This window comes from Mastomys coucha, unplaced genomic scaffold (genome assembly GCF_008632895.1).
Source record: "Mastomys coucha isolate ucsf_1 unplaced genomic scaffold, UCSF_Mcou_1 pScaffold1, whole genome shotgun sequence".
In the NCBI taxonomy this organism is placed as follows: domain Eukaryota; kingdom Metazoa; phylum Chordata; class Mammalia; order Rodentia; family Muridae; genus Mastomys; species Mastomys coucha.
Window position 1 is genome coordinate 22360874 of NW_022196891.1, and position 15820 is coordinate 22376693.

The 15820-nt window shown below is 44.3% G+C and overlaps 2 protein-coding genes across 3 annotated transcripts in view; one reads left to right on the forward strand and one right to left on the reverse strand.

Annotated features, from left to right (window-relative positions):
• Window positions 1–13943: 13943 nt before the first annotated feature.
• Lypd1 (LY6/PLAUR domain containing 1) overlaps window positions 13944–15820 on the reverse strand; it is a 38347-nt gene continuing 36470 nt past the window's right edge. For both annotated transcript variants that reach the window (XM_031380911.1, XM_031380916.1), the window contains one exon: window positions 13944–15465. In XM_031380911.1, coding sequence (XP_031236771.1) covers window positions 15230–15465 — 236 coding nt within the window. In that variant the 3' untranslated portion in view covers window positions 13944–15229. The remainder of the gene's footprint in view (window positions 15466–15820) is intronic.
• On the forward strand, window positions 14287–15752 carry LOC116098247 (G-protein coupled receptor 39-like). Its single transcript, XM_031380928.1, has one exon. The coding sequence runs from the start codon at window positions 14318–14320 to the stop codon at window positions 14783–14785; it is 468 nt and encodes a 155-aa protein (XP_031236788.1). The 5' UTR covers window positions 14287–14317; the 3' UTR covers window positions 14786–15752.

Genomic DNA, 15820 nt, shown 5'->3' on the forward strand with positions numbered 1-15820 from the left:
CTCATTTATTCATTGCCTCCTTTTTGACTAAGCGCCGTGCAACCACAGACATCAGCAACAGGAGAGAGAGCTCCAGGCCTAACAATGGAGGTGTTCTTGGAGATGGTGGTGGAGATGGAGATGAGGGGATGTAGCAGGGTTGGAGGGGATAGAAGTCAATGCGATAAGCTGGTTGTGGACATGGCAGTAGCAATGGTGTGGTTGCTTGGGAGGAGAGCACAGAAATAGAAATAGTTGTGGTGAAGGGAGTCATAACTGACGATAGTCCTCACGTGGTAGTAAGTATTATACTTAGCATGAGCTTCCATTTCCTCATTTAAACTTCTCAGCCATTGGTTTTTATCTCTATGGTAGAACAGGAACTAAGAATGCTTTTGCTGGTGATACCATGTCAGATAGAGGCAAAATCAGATGGGGCCAGGGAATTCTTTCTTGATATATCAACAGTTAGCCTCAGGTAGAATGGGAGCCGGTCTTTCTATCTTCATGTTCAGTTCTTCCCATACCTCTCCCGAGAAGACCTAATTGCACTCTAATGGCAATTTAGAGTTTCAGTGATGAGTTTTCCTTCCATGGAGGCCACCCAGCATAGCAGGTAGACATGGTGGCCCTCTGCCTGTACCACCTACTCTTTGGAGACCTCCCTTATCATTATTGCTTTACCTGTTTGGGTCACATATGAACCCTCCAATCCAGGCTTTGACCTCTAGCTTCTCTGATAAGCATTGTGATGTCTTTGTGGTGGACTGGGGCTTAAAGACCTGGTGGATTATTCTGAGAGAAATGAATGTCTTTAACAGGTCTCTTTAGAGAATGTGGTATTCAGTATCGTCTTCCACCCACTGACCTTTGTTGTACTATGTACCCCATGGGGCTATTTTGTCAAGAATCCAGGAAAGAAATGAGTTTTAGTGTAGAAAGCACAAAAACAGTTAGTAGCAGAGGAGACTAAAGGCTAAAGCTGACTCTTGAGCTATGAGAAACATCTGCCTGCTTAACCCATCAGTCAGTGGTAATTTGCTATGACTGCCTGAGCCACATAAACACACTGCATGTTTAGACCAGGAAGGACAGAAGCCACATCCAGCATTTAATCTTTAGTACTTTAATACTTTAGCAAGATGTAGTAACAGAGTCTAGTTTACTCTTTGTATAACATAGACCGCACATATTTCTAACACCATGCTTTTCAGTAGCCAGTTTTCTCTCTGGCCCAATGTAGCAGCAGAAAGATCTCTTCTCACTCCCCAGGAGAAGCCCCTTGGCCCAATAATCCTCTCTCTGATGCCTCAATGCCCATCCCTAGTCTGATAAAGGCAGTCTTGGTTAACTGTACCTCTCTCTCAGTCAAAGATCTTAGCCTTGATTCTCCCAGTCTCTGGGGCCCATGCAGAAATCTTAGGGAGGGATAGGAGACAGAATAGTTGTCTTTCTCCACATCCCTAAACTCCCCTACTGCTTCTCTAGCAGTGGCTAGCTCCAGGCTGCCAGGAGAACTCTTAGGAACATGGGCACCACACACTTGCAAGCCCAGACTCCCAAGCTGTACAAATTGTGTTCCTCATCCCACGTCTTTGGGATTCTGTCTCACCAATATGCCAATCTCTGATGTCTTCAGAGTCCCAGGCCTTTGTGATTTTAATTCTTTACTATTTGTAGGCAACTACATTCTGTGAGAGGGAGCTGTTTCTCAGGCTGGGCTCAGCTGGATAAGTGCTTACCATGCAAGCAGGAGGACTTGAATTTTGTCCCACAGAACTGAACCATGTGAAAAAGCCAAACTTAGTTGTGCACATCCGTAATCCCAGCAGTGGGGAGGAAGAGGCAGAGGGCTCCCAGGAGCTCAGCAGACAGCCAGTTTGGTCAGTTCTAAGTAAGGTCAGGGTCAGTCTGAAAGACAAGCTTAAGAGCAACTGAGAAAGACATTGAATGTTATATGAACCTATAGCCTTTATGTATATGTGTATATGTGTGCCGCCCCCCATGCTCACATGCAAATAAAAATGTGAAAGGGAAAAATGGAAGTGCGGGCTTTTAGCCATTAATCAGTATTAATGTGGCTTGCCCCTGCCCAGGTGGTAAGAGTAGATCTGCTCTGGAGGATGCACCAGCTGTGAGCTTCTCCTTAAGTAGTACACAGTTTCCCCAGCAGGCTTGCTGGGCATCGTGCCCTCATTCCCTCTACCCACTCCTATACTCTGTGTGACTGGTGAAGAAATTGTTGGGTTTTCATGTTGAGAAATCACTGTAGGCTTTTGCAGCCATGCTACAGTGGAGGGTTTTCCTATCAGCACCCTCAGAACAGTCTGTTTTTATAGAAATCTGTATATAGTTAAGATGCACATATAAAGTATTTGTCCAGTGTATTTCAGTTGTTCATTTACCAGGCATCATGAAGGAACCCAGGCAGTGAACCACAGCAACAACCCAGAAAGCCATTGACTTCGAGGTCAAGTGGGTGTTCAACTCCCAGACAAGAGGGCTCATTTTTGAAACAAATATTTGCTGCTGTAGAAATTTATCGTTTTCATCTTGTGCTTCGGCTTATAGCACAGAACGAGATGGATAGACTGCTTAGCAAATTACAGGCCATTTAGAACCTGTGGCCCATTTTGGGGTGTCGTTGGCCTCCACATGGTGGATAGACCATCTTGGGGAGAGAGAGCTTTATCCTGGACTCCATCAAATCCCCAGGACAAGGGTGGGACATCCAGCCATCTGTCTTCATGGATGGAAGCAGCCATCTGTGGCGTTTGCATTATTTTGAAGCCATGGTCTGTGCTCTTCTCTGAAAACAAACCCCGGGAATCTTTCTATCTTCTCCTCAATAACATTTCTCAGTATGAAAGGGGACAGTAAGAGCAATTTGTTTAAACAAAGGCCACCAAGCTTAAGGGTCACTACAGTGATTATAAGCAAGTGGACCAGGATTAGAGAACCCAGGACATGGAGCTGGATGCACAGGATAGGTGCCTTGAGTTCATGGCTATTTCTCATTGTTGCAGGATGTGCGGCCGGCTCTGTGCAGTGAGTATCTTAACTTCCTTGGCCAACTACATCCTATTCCCATTGGCACCCAGTGATGAGTGATGATCACCATTTTATAGGCAGTTTTTTTTTTTAAACCACAGGGACCTTAGAGTCACGGAGCCAGTTGTTTCCTCAGGACCATTCCAGAAAACAATGTGTTTGCTGTTAAAGTTGCATGTTGTAAACTTGGAAAAGATGAAAGGGATAAGTTGAGAATCAGGACAGAGAGAAGAGAAAAGAGAGATGTCATTGCTTTGCCTATTGCAAAGAAAGAGGAGACATGAAGATGGGAAAGGGAGAGCATTGGCAAATGGAGGCAGGGAGAGAATGGGGAGCGCAAGGATGATGAAAGACAGGATCAGAGATGGGCACAAGGTTGTCAAGGAGATGAATGGGAGGGAGTCTGTTTTTAGTTACTGCCAGCTCTCACTGCAAATGTGTATTAAATGAAGTACCACAAAAGCAAATAAGAGAGGGGTTTAGAGCCTATTCAGAGCCTACTGATGCCCTATTTTACTCTGTGTGCATCTTAAACTATTATTCTCCAACTACAGTGAGTAGCACAATTTCTCAAAGGCTTATGAATTTCAGATCATGGGGCCCACATCTCCAAAGTCTGGTTTAGTAAGTCTAGGTCAGACCCCAGGATCCCTTAAGTCTTAGCTATGTGTATAGCTCAGAAGACAACCTCAGATGACCTCCCTCAGGAGCTGCTTAGAGCTTACCAAACAGGATAGACTGTCTGAGGAGCAAGGCCCAGAGACATCCTATCTCTATCTCCTCAGCGTATGATTAAAGGTACAGTCTACCACTGTGGTGGTTTGTATATGCCTAGCCCAAGGAGTGGCACTATCAGTAGGTGTGGCCTTGTTGAAGTAGGTGTGCCAGTGTGGACATAGGCTTTAAGACCCTCATCTTAGCTGCCCAGTAGCCAGTCTTCTCCTAGCTACCTTCAGAACAAGAGTTGGAACTCTCAGCTACTCCAGCCCCATACCTGCCTGGATGCTGCCCATGCTCTTGCCTTAATGATAATGGACTGAACCTCTGAACCTGTAAGCCAGCCCCAACTAAATGTTGTCCTTATAAGAGTTGCCTTGGTCACGGTGTCTGTTCACAGCAGTATAAAACCTTAACTAAGACAACCACCCTGAGAATTTAGCATGGGTTCTGGGCATTAAATTTTCTTGCTTTCAAAGCAAGACTTTATCAACTGAGCCATCTCCCCAGCCCTATATACTACTAATGCTGTTGCTCTTACCCTTGTTTGAGAACCATTGTCACAGAAGTTGACGGCTAAACCAAGGTGGACTTGGTCTCGGGTCAGGAAAGGTCAGGGAGTGAGATCAATGCCTTCCAATAGCATGTGGAAGCAGATTGGCAAGCACTAACGTATAAATTGGAAAATCGCTAAAACCTTTTATGAGGTTTATTTGTCTCTCTCTGGCTCTTCATTCAACTAACCATATGCTTACTTTCCATTGGCAATTGCAATTTAAATGTCAGTTGATAGCAGATGTTCCTTCACCCTACTATATACAAGTTAATTTATAGTCCACAAAACCTGGTGGAGTGTACTCTAACCATGCTGGGTTTCCACTGGTTCACCCACCCCTTTGTGTAGCCCTGCTGAGCCTTGTCAGACTCGTAAGGAAGCCGCCACTTCATTCCCCAAGTTTGAGCAATACTGAGTCTTGCTTGGCCTCATTTGTTCTCTTCCAGGCTAACTCTTACTGTCCTTTAAGTGTGTGTGTGTGTGTGTGTGTGTGTGTGTGTGTGTGTGTGTGTCCATCCATGCATGTGCAACCATATATACATGCAGAGGCCAGAGTTCTATGTTGGTACATACTACTTCACTGGGTGAAGTCAGGATAGTTATTCAAGAAGGAACTTAGAGAAGAAATCATGAAGGAAGACAACACTGTTGGCTTATTCACAAGCTTATGCTTTATTAGCTTTTTGATAGAGATCAGGACCACCTGACAATGGAGTAGTACATCCCAAAGTGGACTGGGTGCTACTATATCAATTAGGAATCAAAGCAGTCCCCCAAAGGTCAATTTCATAGGCTATGCCTTACTTGAGACTTCCTTCTTAGGTGGCTTTGGGCTATGTTAAGTTGAAATTTCTTTCTTTCAAAAAAAAATAATCTGGCTGTTCCTGCTTGTGGAAAAGTTGGTTAGTGTACTGGCTGGTTTTGTGTGCCAACTTGACACAGGCTGGAGTTATCACAGAGAAGGGAGCTTCAGTTGAGGAAATGCCTCCATGAGATCCAGCTGTGGGACATTTTCTCAATTAGTGATCAAGGGGGTAGAGGCCCTTGTGTGTGGTGCCATCCCTGGGCTGGAAGTCTTGGGTTCTATAAGAGAGCAGGCTGAGCAAGCCAGGGGAAGCAAGCCAGTAAGGAACATCCCTCCATGGCCTCTGCATCAGCTCCTGCTTCCTGACCTGCTTGAGTTCCAGTCCTGACTTCCTTTGGTGATCAACAGCCATGTGGAAGTGTAAGCTGAATAAACCCTTTCTTCCCCACCTTGCTTCTTGGTCATGATGTTTGTGCAGGAATAGAAACCCTGACTAAGACAGTATCTGTCTTTTGTTGCCTTAATACTCTGCTTTGACCTTACTCACGGCTCTGAGAAAGCTCAGCTGAGTTTACCTTGTTCTTCTCAGCATCAACGCCCAGGATAAGACAGCATTCATAATAGACCACTGCTATATGTGAGATGCCTGTTGCATGAATAAAGATACTCCGGGGAATAGTAATTGGGAAGCAAGCAAACAAATAAACAGAAATAGAAATGTGCATAGTTCTCGTACACTGCAACCTGAGTTAGAATTAGACAGTAGAAGTGACAGAAAAGGAGCAGAGTAACTGCAGAAATCTCATCAGACCAGCCCTCCCACTGCACCCACAATGTTTCTAGATCTCAGCAAAGTGGATCTCTGACACAGGTGGGAAAGGAACTCTTTGAGATTTGTTGCAGTCACGCAAACCACCTTTTGGGGGATAGACATTACGTTTCCAGATCTTTTCTACTCAGTCAATCCTAGTCTATAACACTTTTCTGCGTGTTTGTGGACATTTATCTGTAAGCAAGTTCATGTGTGCACACATGGGGAGGCCAGAATATAACCTTGGATATTATTCTCCAAGCCCTAGCCTTTTGTTTGTTTGTTTGTTTAAGCTAAGGTCTTTAATTGACCCAAACAGGCTAGGCTGGCTGTCTCCACTTTCTTAGTGCTGATATTACAAAAGAAGCTACTAATTCTAGCTTAATATCAATTTTTCTGTATTAATGTGAGACAGAAGGACAGGTAAATGGGTAGACAGATAAGTGAGAAATCAGTAATAGCTAGGTAGCTCGCTAGATGATATACTGATAATAGATGAATGGAAGATTGGACATACGTGGACATACGAAAAGACATATATGCTGGATGAGAGGATGGATAGACAGAGGAATGATAAATTAAAAGAGAATAGATGGAAAGATTCTTGATAGATGATAGATACATACATACACAGTGATAGATGATAGATAGATGATAAATAGAGACATGATAAATAGATGATAGATAATAGAAAGATCATGGAAAGATAGGTGATAGATGATGGATAGATGGTAGATGATAGATAGATGATAGATGATGAATAAATAGATAAATATATGATAGATAGATAATAGATAAATAGATGATATATGATATATGATAGATAGATGATAGAAAGATAATAAATAAATGATAGATAATAAATCAGTGATAGAAAAATGGATGGTGAGACAAATAGATTGATAGATGATAGTGGCTGACTGGCTTAAAGATAGACAAATGATGATAGATAATAGATGATGGTTATATAGATAGTAGGTACTCTGGACGATGGTGGCACATGCATTTTATCTCAGCACTTTCGGGACAGAGGCAGGTGGATCTCTGTGAGTTCAAGACTAGCCTGGTTTTAGAGTCAATTCCAGGACACCCAGGGCTGGTACACAGAGAAACCCTGTGTTCAACAACAACAATGGGAAGATAATAGATACATCTATACATAGGTGACAGATGGTAAATAGACTGATGATAGATGAATGGATGATATCATGACGATAGATGAATAAGTAAATGGACATATGAACAGGTGGATAATAAATGACAGATGGATGCATTTTCAAATGGATAGAGTCATTGTGGGCCAGGTCACCACATGATCCAACACCATAGTGTCCTGAACACTCTTGGTTGCCTCATGCTAGAGTTTCATGTTCCTTTAGGTGGGAATCATGCCACTTGGAATTTCATTGAGTACTCGTGTGAGGGAGAGTGAGTTTTAACATAGAATATGGTCAATGGTGTGGAATATGGTCAGTGGTGTTTCTTCTGCTACATCCCATGATGACAGGTCAACACTTGAGCCTGAATCTGGACTCTCCCCACAAACTACAATAGCACAAAAGCCTTCACTGGTAGTCAAAGTAGGATGCCTCAGGCATGGGACAGGGAGTCCTGTGCTCTGGGCCTTGGAGATCTTGGGCAAACCACCTGGGTTCGGTTTCTTCATTTGTGACAAGAGACGTTCTGTTGACAGACTCTGGGATGGCTGCATGAATATACTCAATAATGACCTTCATCTTAAAGGTCAGAAGGGAGAGAGGAGAGTACAGTCCTAGATAAGTCAATACCACAAATCCAGGGCTGGAGAATCAAATAAATCTGTGAAAACTAAACTAAGCCAGATGCCCCCAATGCTATGGAAATAACACCATCTCCTCAATGCTGGCATTACAAATGCATGCCACCACACCAAGAATATGGAGCTGAACACTTTCGTTGCTTATGTTTTTAGGAGATTTTTTTAATCTCTCTCTCTGTCTCTCTATCTCTGTCTCTCTATCTCTGTCTCTGTCTCTCTCTGTGTGTGTGTGTGTGTGTGTGTGTGTGTGTGTGTGTATGTGTGTGTGTGTATGATTGTTATAGATTCAACTGTCCATTTGACTCACACTTAGAGACACTGGGAAAGAGACCCTCAACTGAAGGATCCCCTCTACCAGATTGGCTTGTTGATATGTCTGGTGAAAATTGTATTGATTGCTAACTGATGTAGTTGGGACCAGCCCACTGTGTGTGGTACCATCCCAAGGCTGATGAACCATGCCTACCTCCAACTTAGGCTTGAAAACCATCTTATAGCAGAGACAAACTAGGTTCATTTCTGTTTGTGATTAACAGGATATTCCTGAAGGATTGAGTTATGCCCCACCTATAACTTTAACTACAAATATTTTTGTAGTGCCTGTTCCAGGAAATGACAGTCATGTCCTTGTTTCAAAATGTAACAGCTACCTTTGATTTAAAAGGTTTCTGACTTCCTTGTTACAACTGTTTTGCAGCCATATCTTTATTTCAGGAGGTGATTATGACATTTGTTATGCTTATGTTCTACTCCTGTAACCCCACCTATTTTATCTGCCAAATCTCCCCAATTGGAAACACTGAGCTATAAATATCTTGTTTTCCTACATCCAATGCTGACCTTTTGAACGAACACTTCCTTCATGAGTGTGGGGATGGCAGTTCATGCACATGAATAAGAAAGTTTGTTTTAATTAATTGCCTGCTTTAATGAAATTGGCCATGATGATTTGGATCCGTGGTCTTTCTCCTCCTGTCTTTTGGATCAACAGGGGACTTGGATTATGTGAGAAAGATAGCTGAACATAGGTGCCTGGGAGAAAATCTGTAAACATCATTTCTCAGTGATTTCTGCTTTAGGTTCCCTGCCTTGGCTTCCTTTGATGATGGGTTCTAACCTGTAAGATAAAATAGCTTCCTTTCTCCACACGTTGCTTTTGGTTGTCACAGCATACAGAAACCAAACTAGGGCAACGTTCACTTCTGCCTTTGTGGATGTGCAAGTGACCCTGGAAAGGCATTGCACGTGGGGGTCAGAGGACTGCCTTGGTTGTCTTGATCCTTGCCTTTCACTTTGGTTTTTGAGGTGGCGGTCTCTTTTTTGCTGCTGTATAAACCAGGCTAGCTAGCCCGGGACCTTCCAGGGATCCTCCAGTCTCCACCTCCTGTCTTGCTGTAGGAGCACCTGATGGCGTCTAACTCTACGTGGGTTCTGGGGCGAGAACTCAGGCCCTCACACTTAGGCAGGAAGCACCTTTCCCAGGGAGCCATTTCTCCAGCCCCGGGTTTCCTTTCTAAACATTATTCTGCCAAGGAAGAGTGTGAGTCATTGTCTAATGGCTCTTGTCACTTTACTGTGGTGATGGAGGAGCAGAAGCAGAAGAGATTTGTGTGGAGAAGCAGATAAGATATGAAGGCATTTCAAAACCCAGACTGCAACGCTGTCTGGGGCATAATACTGAGCTATCAATAATCCAGTTAAGATAGTTTACCTGCTGTACGCGAGAGGGTTCAGTTGTCTAGGTCTTCATACAGGTTCACACCCACTGCCATTTAAATGCGGGCTCCATGCTGCACCACACAGACCAAAGCATTATAGATTTTTTTTCCCCCAAATGTAATACACAAGTCTAAATTGATTGCAGCCAAACATAAATTTAGTCAAATCTTTAATGCACTCCATTAAGCCATGAATAAGACTTTAAAGCATTGTGTTAGCTAAAGAGCAGCTGAGGCTGGAGTGGAGACAATTTCAAACAGCCAGAGTAGAAAGTTAACTCTGGACATAGTATGGTATTCCTTCTCAACAGTGTATCATAGAAAAGGACACATTTTTTTCAAATGTAACCATGAGCAACGTAAGCTGCCATCGTGAAATGATAATTTTTGCACAAAGGGTCTGGTTGGCTTCCAGTTCTAGAAAGGCTAACTCCACTCTCACAATGCCCATGGACATGACTCAGACTGCCATTGGTGGCACCTGTAGGCCCAGCATTCCATTTTCCTAGAACAAGATTATCTTTTGAAACACAGACATAGTGGCAGCCATTTTTCTCACCTCCATTCAAGGTGGGGGGAGGCTATGTCAACAGCTCTGCCAGGCAGTTGTTGTGATTTGTGTGATGCAGACAGAGTTTATGATGAGGCATGCGGAAGACATTTCTATATCTTCAGAGTAAGGTGGACTTTGAATATTTTAACCATCACTTTTACTGAGGTTTTCTAGAGGCTAGCAAAATAGTCAACACCATTGAAATCCAATCCGGGTTCATCAGTGCTTGATGGGGTTGCAAATACAGGCTACTCGGGCATTCCTTAGGATGCTTGGTGTATTTATTTGGGAAAGGGACAGTTGAGGATTTAGTATGGTGGTAGGAGAATAAAAATTAGCTCATGAGCAATTTTTTATAATGATTCTGTAGTTCACTTTCCTAAGAAACCCAGCTATATGTGTAGAGACTTGGGTAGCATTATAAAAATTGTTATTACTGAGTGTTTTTTTTCATGTTTAATGTGACTGAAAATTTGTAAATTAAATATGTGGCTTCTGCTCTTTCAGTGGATAGAGTCACATTATGCATGGGTTGTGGTTAATGACTACTTAAACTTTTTGTTTGTTTTTTTTTTTCAATTCTCGTGTTTGTCTTTATGTGTCATGTATGCATGCATGTATGTTTGCACACCTATGTTGGTACCTGTGGCATATGAATTTGCATGTGGAGACTCAAAGTTCATGTTGAGTACCGCTCTTGTTAACTCCTCCTCCCAGGTCACTGAGACAGGGTCTCTCAGTACTCACCAACCTGCCCAATCTCACTAGCCTTGCTGCTCCGGGAATCCGTAGTGTCCGCATTCCAAGACTGGCATGACTGTTGGGTTCATCATGCCCATCCAGTGCTCACGTAGGTACCAGAGGTCTGAACCCTTGAGAAACAAGCTCTTTAGCACCTGGGTCATCTCTATAGTGCCTGGGTTTTGCTTTCTTTTTTTTTTTTTTCTTCATCAATTTGAAAAATAGGACCAATTGACAAGACTGTATCTTGAGAGGAAAAAGGAGCCCGAATCACCTATTGGGTTGAGAGGCAGCTTTCTCATTTGTTCCCTGAAGAATCTGATTGTTTTGGCCGCTCTGGGTTGTCAGGAGAGGAGAGACCCACAGGGGACGTGAGTGCTCAGCACAGAACCTGGAGCAGAGGAAGCTAGCTCCCTGCTCGTTTCTTGTCCCTGGTTCTGTCTCTAGACCTCCTTGTGCGGTCTAGTGAGAACTGTCCATTTAGTCAGACTCTATGCCTCTCTTCCAAGTCTGTCCTCGCCATCCCACCCGTCTCTTTCTACAGCCAGAAAGCTTTGTGATCTGCTTCTTATCATTGAGGAGTTTTGATCTCATTCCCCATTTGCTGCTACTCACTCAAATGGTCTCTCATTTGTCATTTCATTTCAATCTCACAGTCAGGGTTGTATCCTGGCTGAAACTACAGAGCAAGCCCCAGTTCACAGTCTTCCCCATCCCTTTCTTCCACCGGGGCCCTGGGTTTCTTCCCCTCTTTTTTCTCTTCTTCTTTTTTTATTCCATTCTTTAAAAAACAAACAAACAAAAACAAAACCAAAGTCTCCTTTCAATGGAGTGACCAATTCAGGGTGGTTGAGGCTGAGCAAGTGCATGCAGGAAGCTAATGGACACCTGTATAAGCAGGAGATGAGACAACGCCACTAGAAAGGAGATTCATGGTGCTTCTCCTCTGTATCTCTCCCCCAAATCTCTCTCCTCCACCCTAATGTTCCTCCCCCTCCTCCCCCACAATCTTTCCTCCTCCATCCTGCTCCCCAACCTCTCTCCTCCTCCTCCTCCTTCCCAACCTGTCTTCTCTCACCACCTTTGCTGGTGGGCTTTCAAAGCTATGTCTTGTTCAGCCTGTAGGAGATGCAGGGAGCTCCTGGTCAGCTTTCTAGATTCTCAAAGAGCAACCCCCTACAGTGCCTGTCGCAGGGCACACACAGAAAGCTGAGTGCTCGATCCTTATATTCTAACAAATGCATTCTTGGATGATGGTTGAACTTGTTCTGCAGCATTCAGTGATGGGGGAGCCAAAGCAACCTGTGAAGCTCTGTGAAAACTTGCGGCTTTCCCATGTACGCAGGCATCTGGCCCCTTCGCAATCAATACTGAACTAGTCACTTAGAACTGTAGAAACTTGAGAACAAATCAGGGTGGGTGGCTGGGAGCCCCTCAAAGTTACCAGTTTCCTGGGCCAGTGATTTTTTTCTTTAAATCAGAAAAGTGAATATTTTTTTTCTTGTTGCTGTTTTTTTTATCCAGCAGTAGTAATAAGATGATTTGGAATTTAGCCTTTCGGTCGGATCAATATATTACTTTGCCTATTTTATTCTTAGATTTACTGACTGCTCTCAGGGAAGCAAATTCAAAGGGAAGACATAAGCAGATTGGTGTGTATTTCAAAGCCCTGGCTGCCGTTTGACAGAAAGAATCCTTGGAAACTCAGAGGACTAGAGTTTCCCAGGCCTGCCCTGCTGACTGATGGGTTTTGTTCAGAGGGTCTGTCTTTGGGGGCAGCTGAGTTATGTACTGTCAAGGGATACTTCGGCTAACCCTGGGCTCATGGACATGTATGCTTGCCCTGGATCCTTAATTACTGAGCTGTTTACCGTCCACCTAGGCAGGAAGCAGGGAATGCATTTTTACTTCCCATTAGTTTCCTAGGAAATTGGGTTCAGAGTGGGAAGAAGTACTTGTAAAATGCAAAATAAAAACATATATATACATACATATACATATATATATATGCATATATGTATGTAACTAAACACATATACATACATATATATGTATACATACATGTATACATATATATATATATATATATATATATATATATATGTTTAGTTGTGTATGTGTGGGGAGGGGTGTGCATGTAAGTGCACATGCTGAGGCAGCCTGAAGCTCCCTGATCCCCCACCCCAGGGCTGGAGTTACAGGCCATTGTGAGCCACCTGATGTGTGCTGGGAACAGGACATACATCTTAACGGCTGAGCCATCTCTTCAGTGCCATCCAATTCTTGCTTTAAGCTATCATCAGCCCCTCTTAGGAACATTTGCTATGGGTGCTCAGCTTCTCAGGAAAGGAGAGAGCAAAGTCCTAAAGGTTCCCAGGCCTGCTTCCTTGCTCTATCAGTGAAGAGTCCTCATCTTGTGATTTTAGGTGTTTGTCAGACTATAGAATTCTCATTCATAGTGGGAGCCAGAAATGCAAGCTCTGGGCATGCAAATGAGTATCCAGACAGCTGATGCTCCGCTCCTCAGGGTAGGCGGAGCCCTGCTGCTTCTGCAGGGCCCGATCATTCTTGGCCAACCACCCTGCAGCTTGGTGCTACAAAGGTGGAGGCCCTGTATGTCCATGAAATGGGTTTCAGAGATTTTGGTGTTTGGGGACAATTTGTTTTCCCAAGTTAAGGTGGAAGGGACTTCCAGAAGTGTTTGAAAGGAAGCAGAGATGCTGATAAAGATGGAGGTATGTATATCTTTTGGGACATACATTTAAATATCATCTACTTTCTACACACATGCATGTGCATGCGTGCGTCCACGCGCGCATGCACGCGCGCGCGCGCGCGCACACACACACACACACACACACACACAGTTTTGTGATTTCAGTTTGTAAGACTTTAGAAGTAGCTGTGATGATGTAAGCCAGAAGGCTAGCAAGGGCATCCAGATGGGTGTCTGGATGGTCGGTGCCTTACACACAAGATGCAGGGCTGAGTGGTACCTCTTCTTCATAACTGTCTGTCCCTGATTTTGCTCCTCCTGAAACTGGATGCAAAATCAGCATCATACAATGTATTTGTTTAGGCAAAGTGAAACAACTTCCATTTCACTTCAAAATATCACAGTGTCTCCCTAGCTCAGTCATTGTTTATAAGACAGCTACCATCTCCTCTACTATGGATATAGCTCATGGGCCCGTCTAGAAACAGACAAAGAAAAAACCCAAAACCAGGTTTATGGCCAACGTGAGATATTTTCTGGATACACAAGCAACAATGAAAACATTTTGAAAATTAACAGGCATCCACAGGTATAAATACACTGTCTAAAGCATTTAACGCTTTTTAACATAGCCAAGTCCCCTGAGCTTGAAGCAGCATTAAATTCTCCTTTGCCAGTGGCAAAAAGAAGCCGTCAAGCGCAGCGCTGAGAGATTGGTACCGTTTCCGGCCAGTAAGCAACAGAACCAAGGGGCTGAATATTTTATGAGGTTTCATTTATTTATTTCTGTTCTCATGCTGTCACCCTGACTCCTCTTCTGTCCTGTTCTTGCCTGCCCAGGACTCATTGTGGTGACACTGGCCGTGTGTTGGATGCCAAATCAGATCAGACGGATCATGGCTGCGGCAAAACCCAAGCATGACTGGACCAAGACGTACTTCAGGGCGTACATGATCCTCCTGCCCTTCTCGGACACCTTCTTCTATCTCAGCTCCGTGGTCAACCCTCTCCTCTACAACGTATCTTCTCAGCAGTTCCGGAAGGTGTTCTGGCAAGTGCTCTGCTGCCGGCTCACTCTGCAGCATGCCAACCAGGAGAAACGCCAGCGTGCCCTCTTCAGCTCCGCCAAGGACAGCACCAGCTCAACCCGCAGCCCCCTCATCTTCCTAGCCTCCCGGCGCAGTAACTCTTCCTCCAGGAGAACTAACAAGGTTTTCTTAAGCACTTTCCAGACAGAGGCTAAGCCCCAGCCCTTGAGTCCTGAGTCACCACAGACTGGCTCAGAGACCGAACCGGTTGCTTCCACCACGGAAAATAGTTTACAGGAGCAGGAAGTGTGAATGTCAAGTTCAGAAGCCTTGAGCGGAAACTGGCTCTTCCCTCCCACGAAAGCAAAGTTACCTTCACGCTGCAGTTCCCGGAATAGACCGTGACACCTATTGGGACAGAATGGAAGCTTCCAGCTTTGGGAAAAGCAGATGCATATCTCAATGACTTCTAAGGGCTGATTCTTCCAGGCTAGCCTTGGCGGTGATTAACCAGATTGGGATAGGAGGGTCTGGACTTTCTGCTCCATGCTTTTTCTTCAACTACACACAGAAATTTGGAGTGAATTGGTTCAGAGCTTACAAAAGTATTTGTGCGCGGCGATTTTGCATTACTTGAAAGGGAACAAGAAGACCCCCTGTCTACCCAGAATGAAAGGACACCCAGAAGAGACTCAGGAAGGTGAGAGAGGAAGGGCCGGACAGATGAGGCAGCAGGGGTTGGCATCTCCTTTAGCTTCAGCAGTGTGCCAAGCAGAGGGCTAAGTTGAAGAACAAGACAGTGGTGAGAAGCCCTGGCCTGATGGCTGAGGCAGAGCTGCCTCTCTTTTTGGGCCTCGGCCCATTGCAAAGAGGGGTGTTGCAGCAGCTGATACACACGGAGTTCAGTTTCCCAGGGGAACAGAAGGACTGGTACCCAGCTGAAGCAATGAGACAGGCTGCTGATGATGCACATGATTTCCGGTACATGATCCCTGCAACATAGGCCCAGAGAAGTGGAGTTAACATATGTGATCTGCAGTCCATCTCTTGGTGCCCAAATCTGAGAGCATAGCTTTTCCTTAACTCCTCCCACAGAAAGGGTTCTTATCTCCTGATCGGGGAGGTGGCTCAGGGGATAAGAATTCTCAAACTTATTGGAGCCTGGGAGTTCTTTTGGGTGGGCATGGAGGTCACCAAACACACAGAACTTATGGTGAATGTTGTTCCAACAGAGATTTCAATTGTTGATATTCATGAATAAAGAGCTATTAAAATCAAAGCCTCTCTCTCTATGTGTGTGTGTGTGTGTGTGTGCAATATATGTGTATATGTTAGTATATGCAATGT

Coding starts and splice junctions, on each gene's coding strand:
- LOC116098247 (XM_031380928.1), top strand. CDS start 14,318: ATGCCAAATCAGATCAGACGGATCATGGCTGCGGCAAAACCCAAGCAT.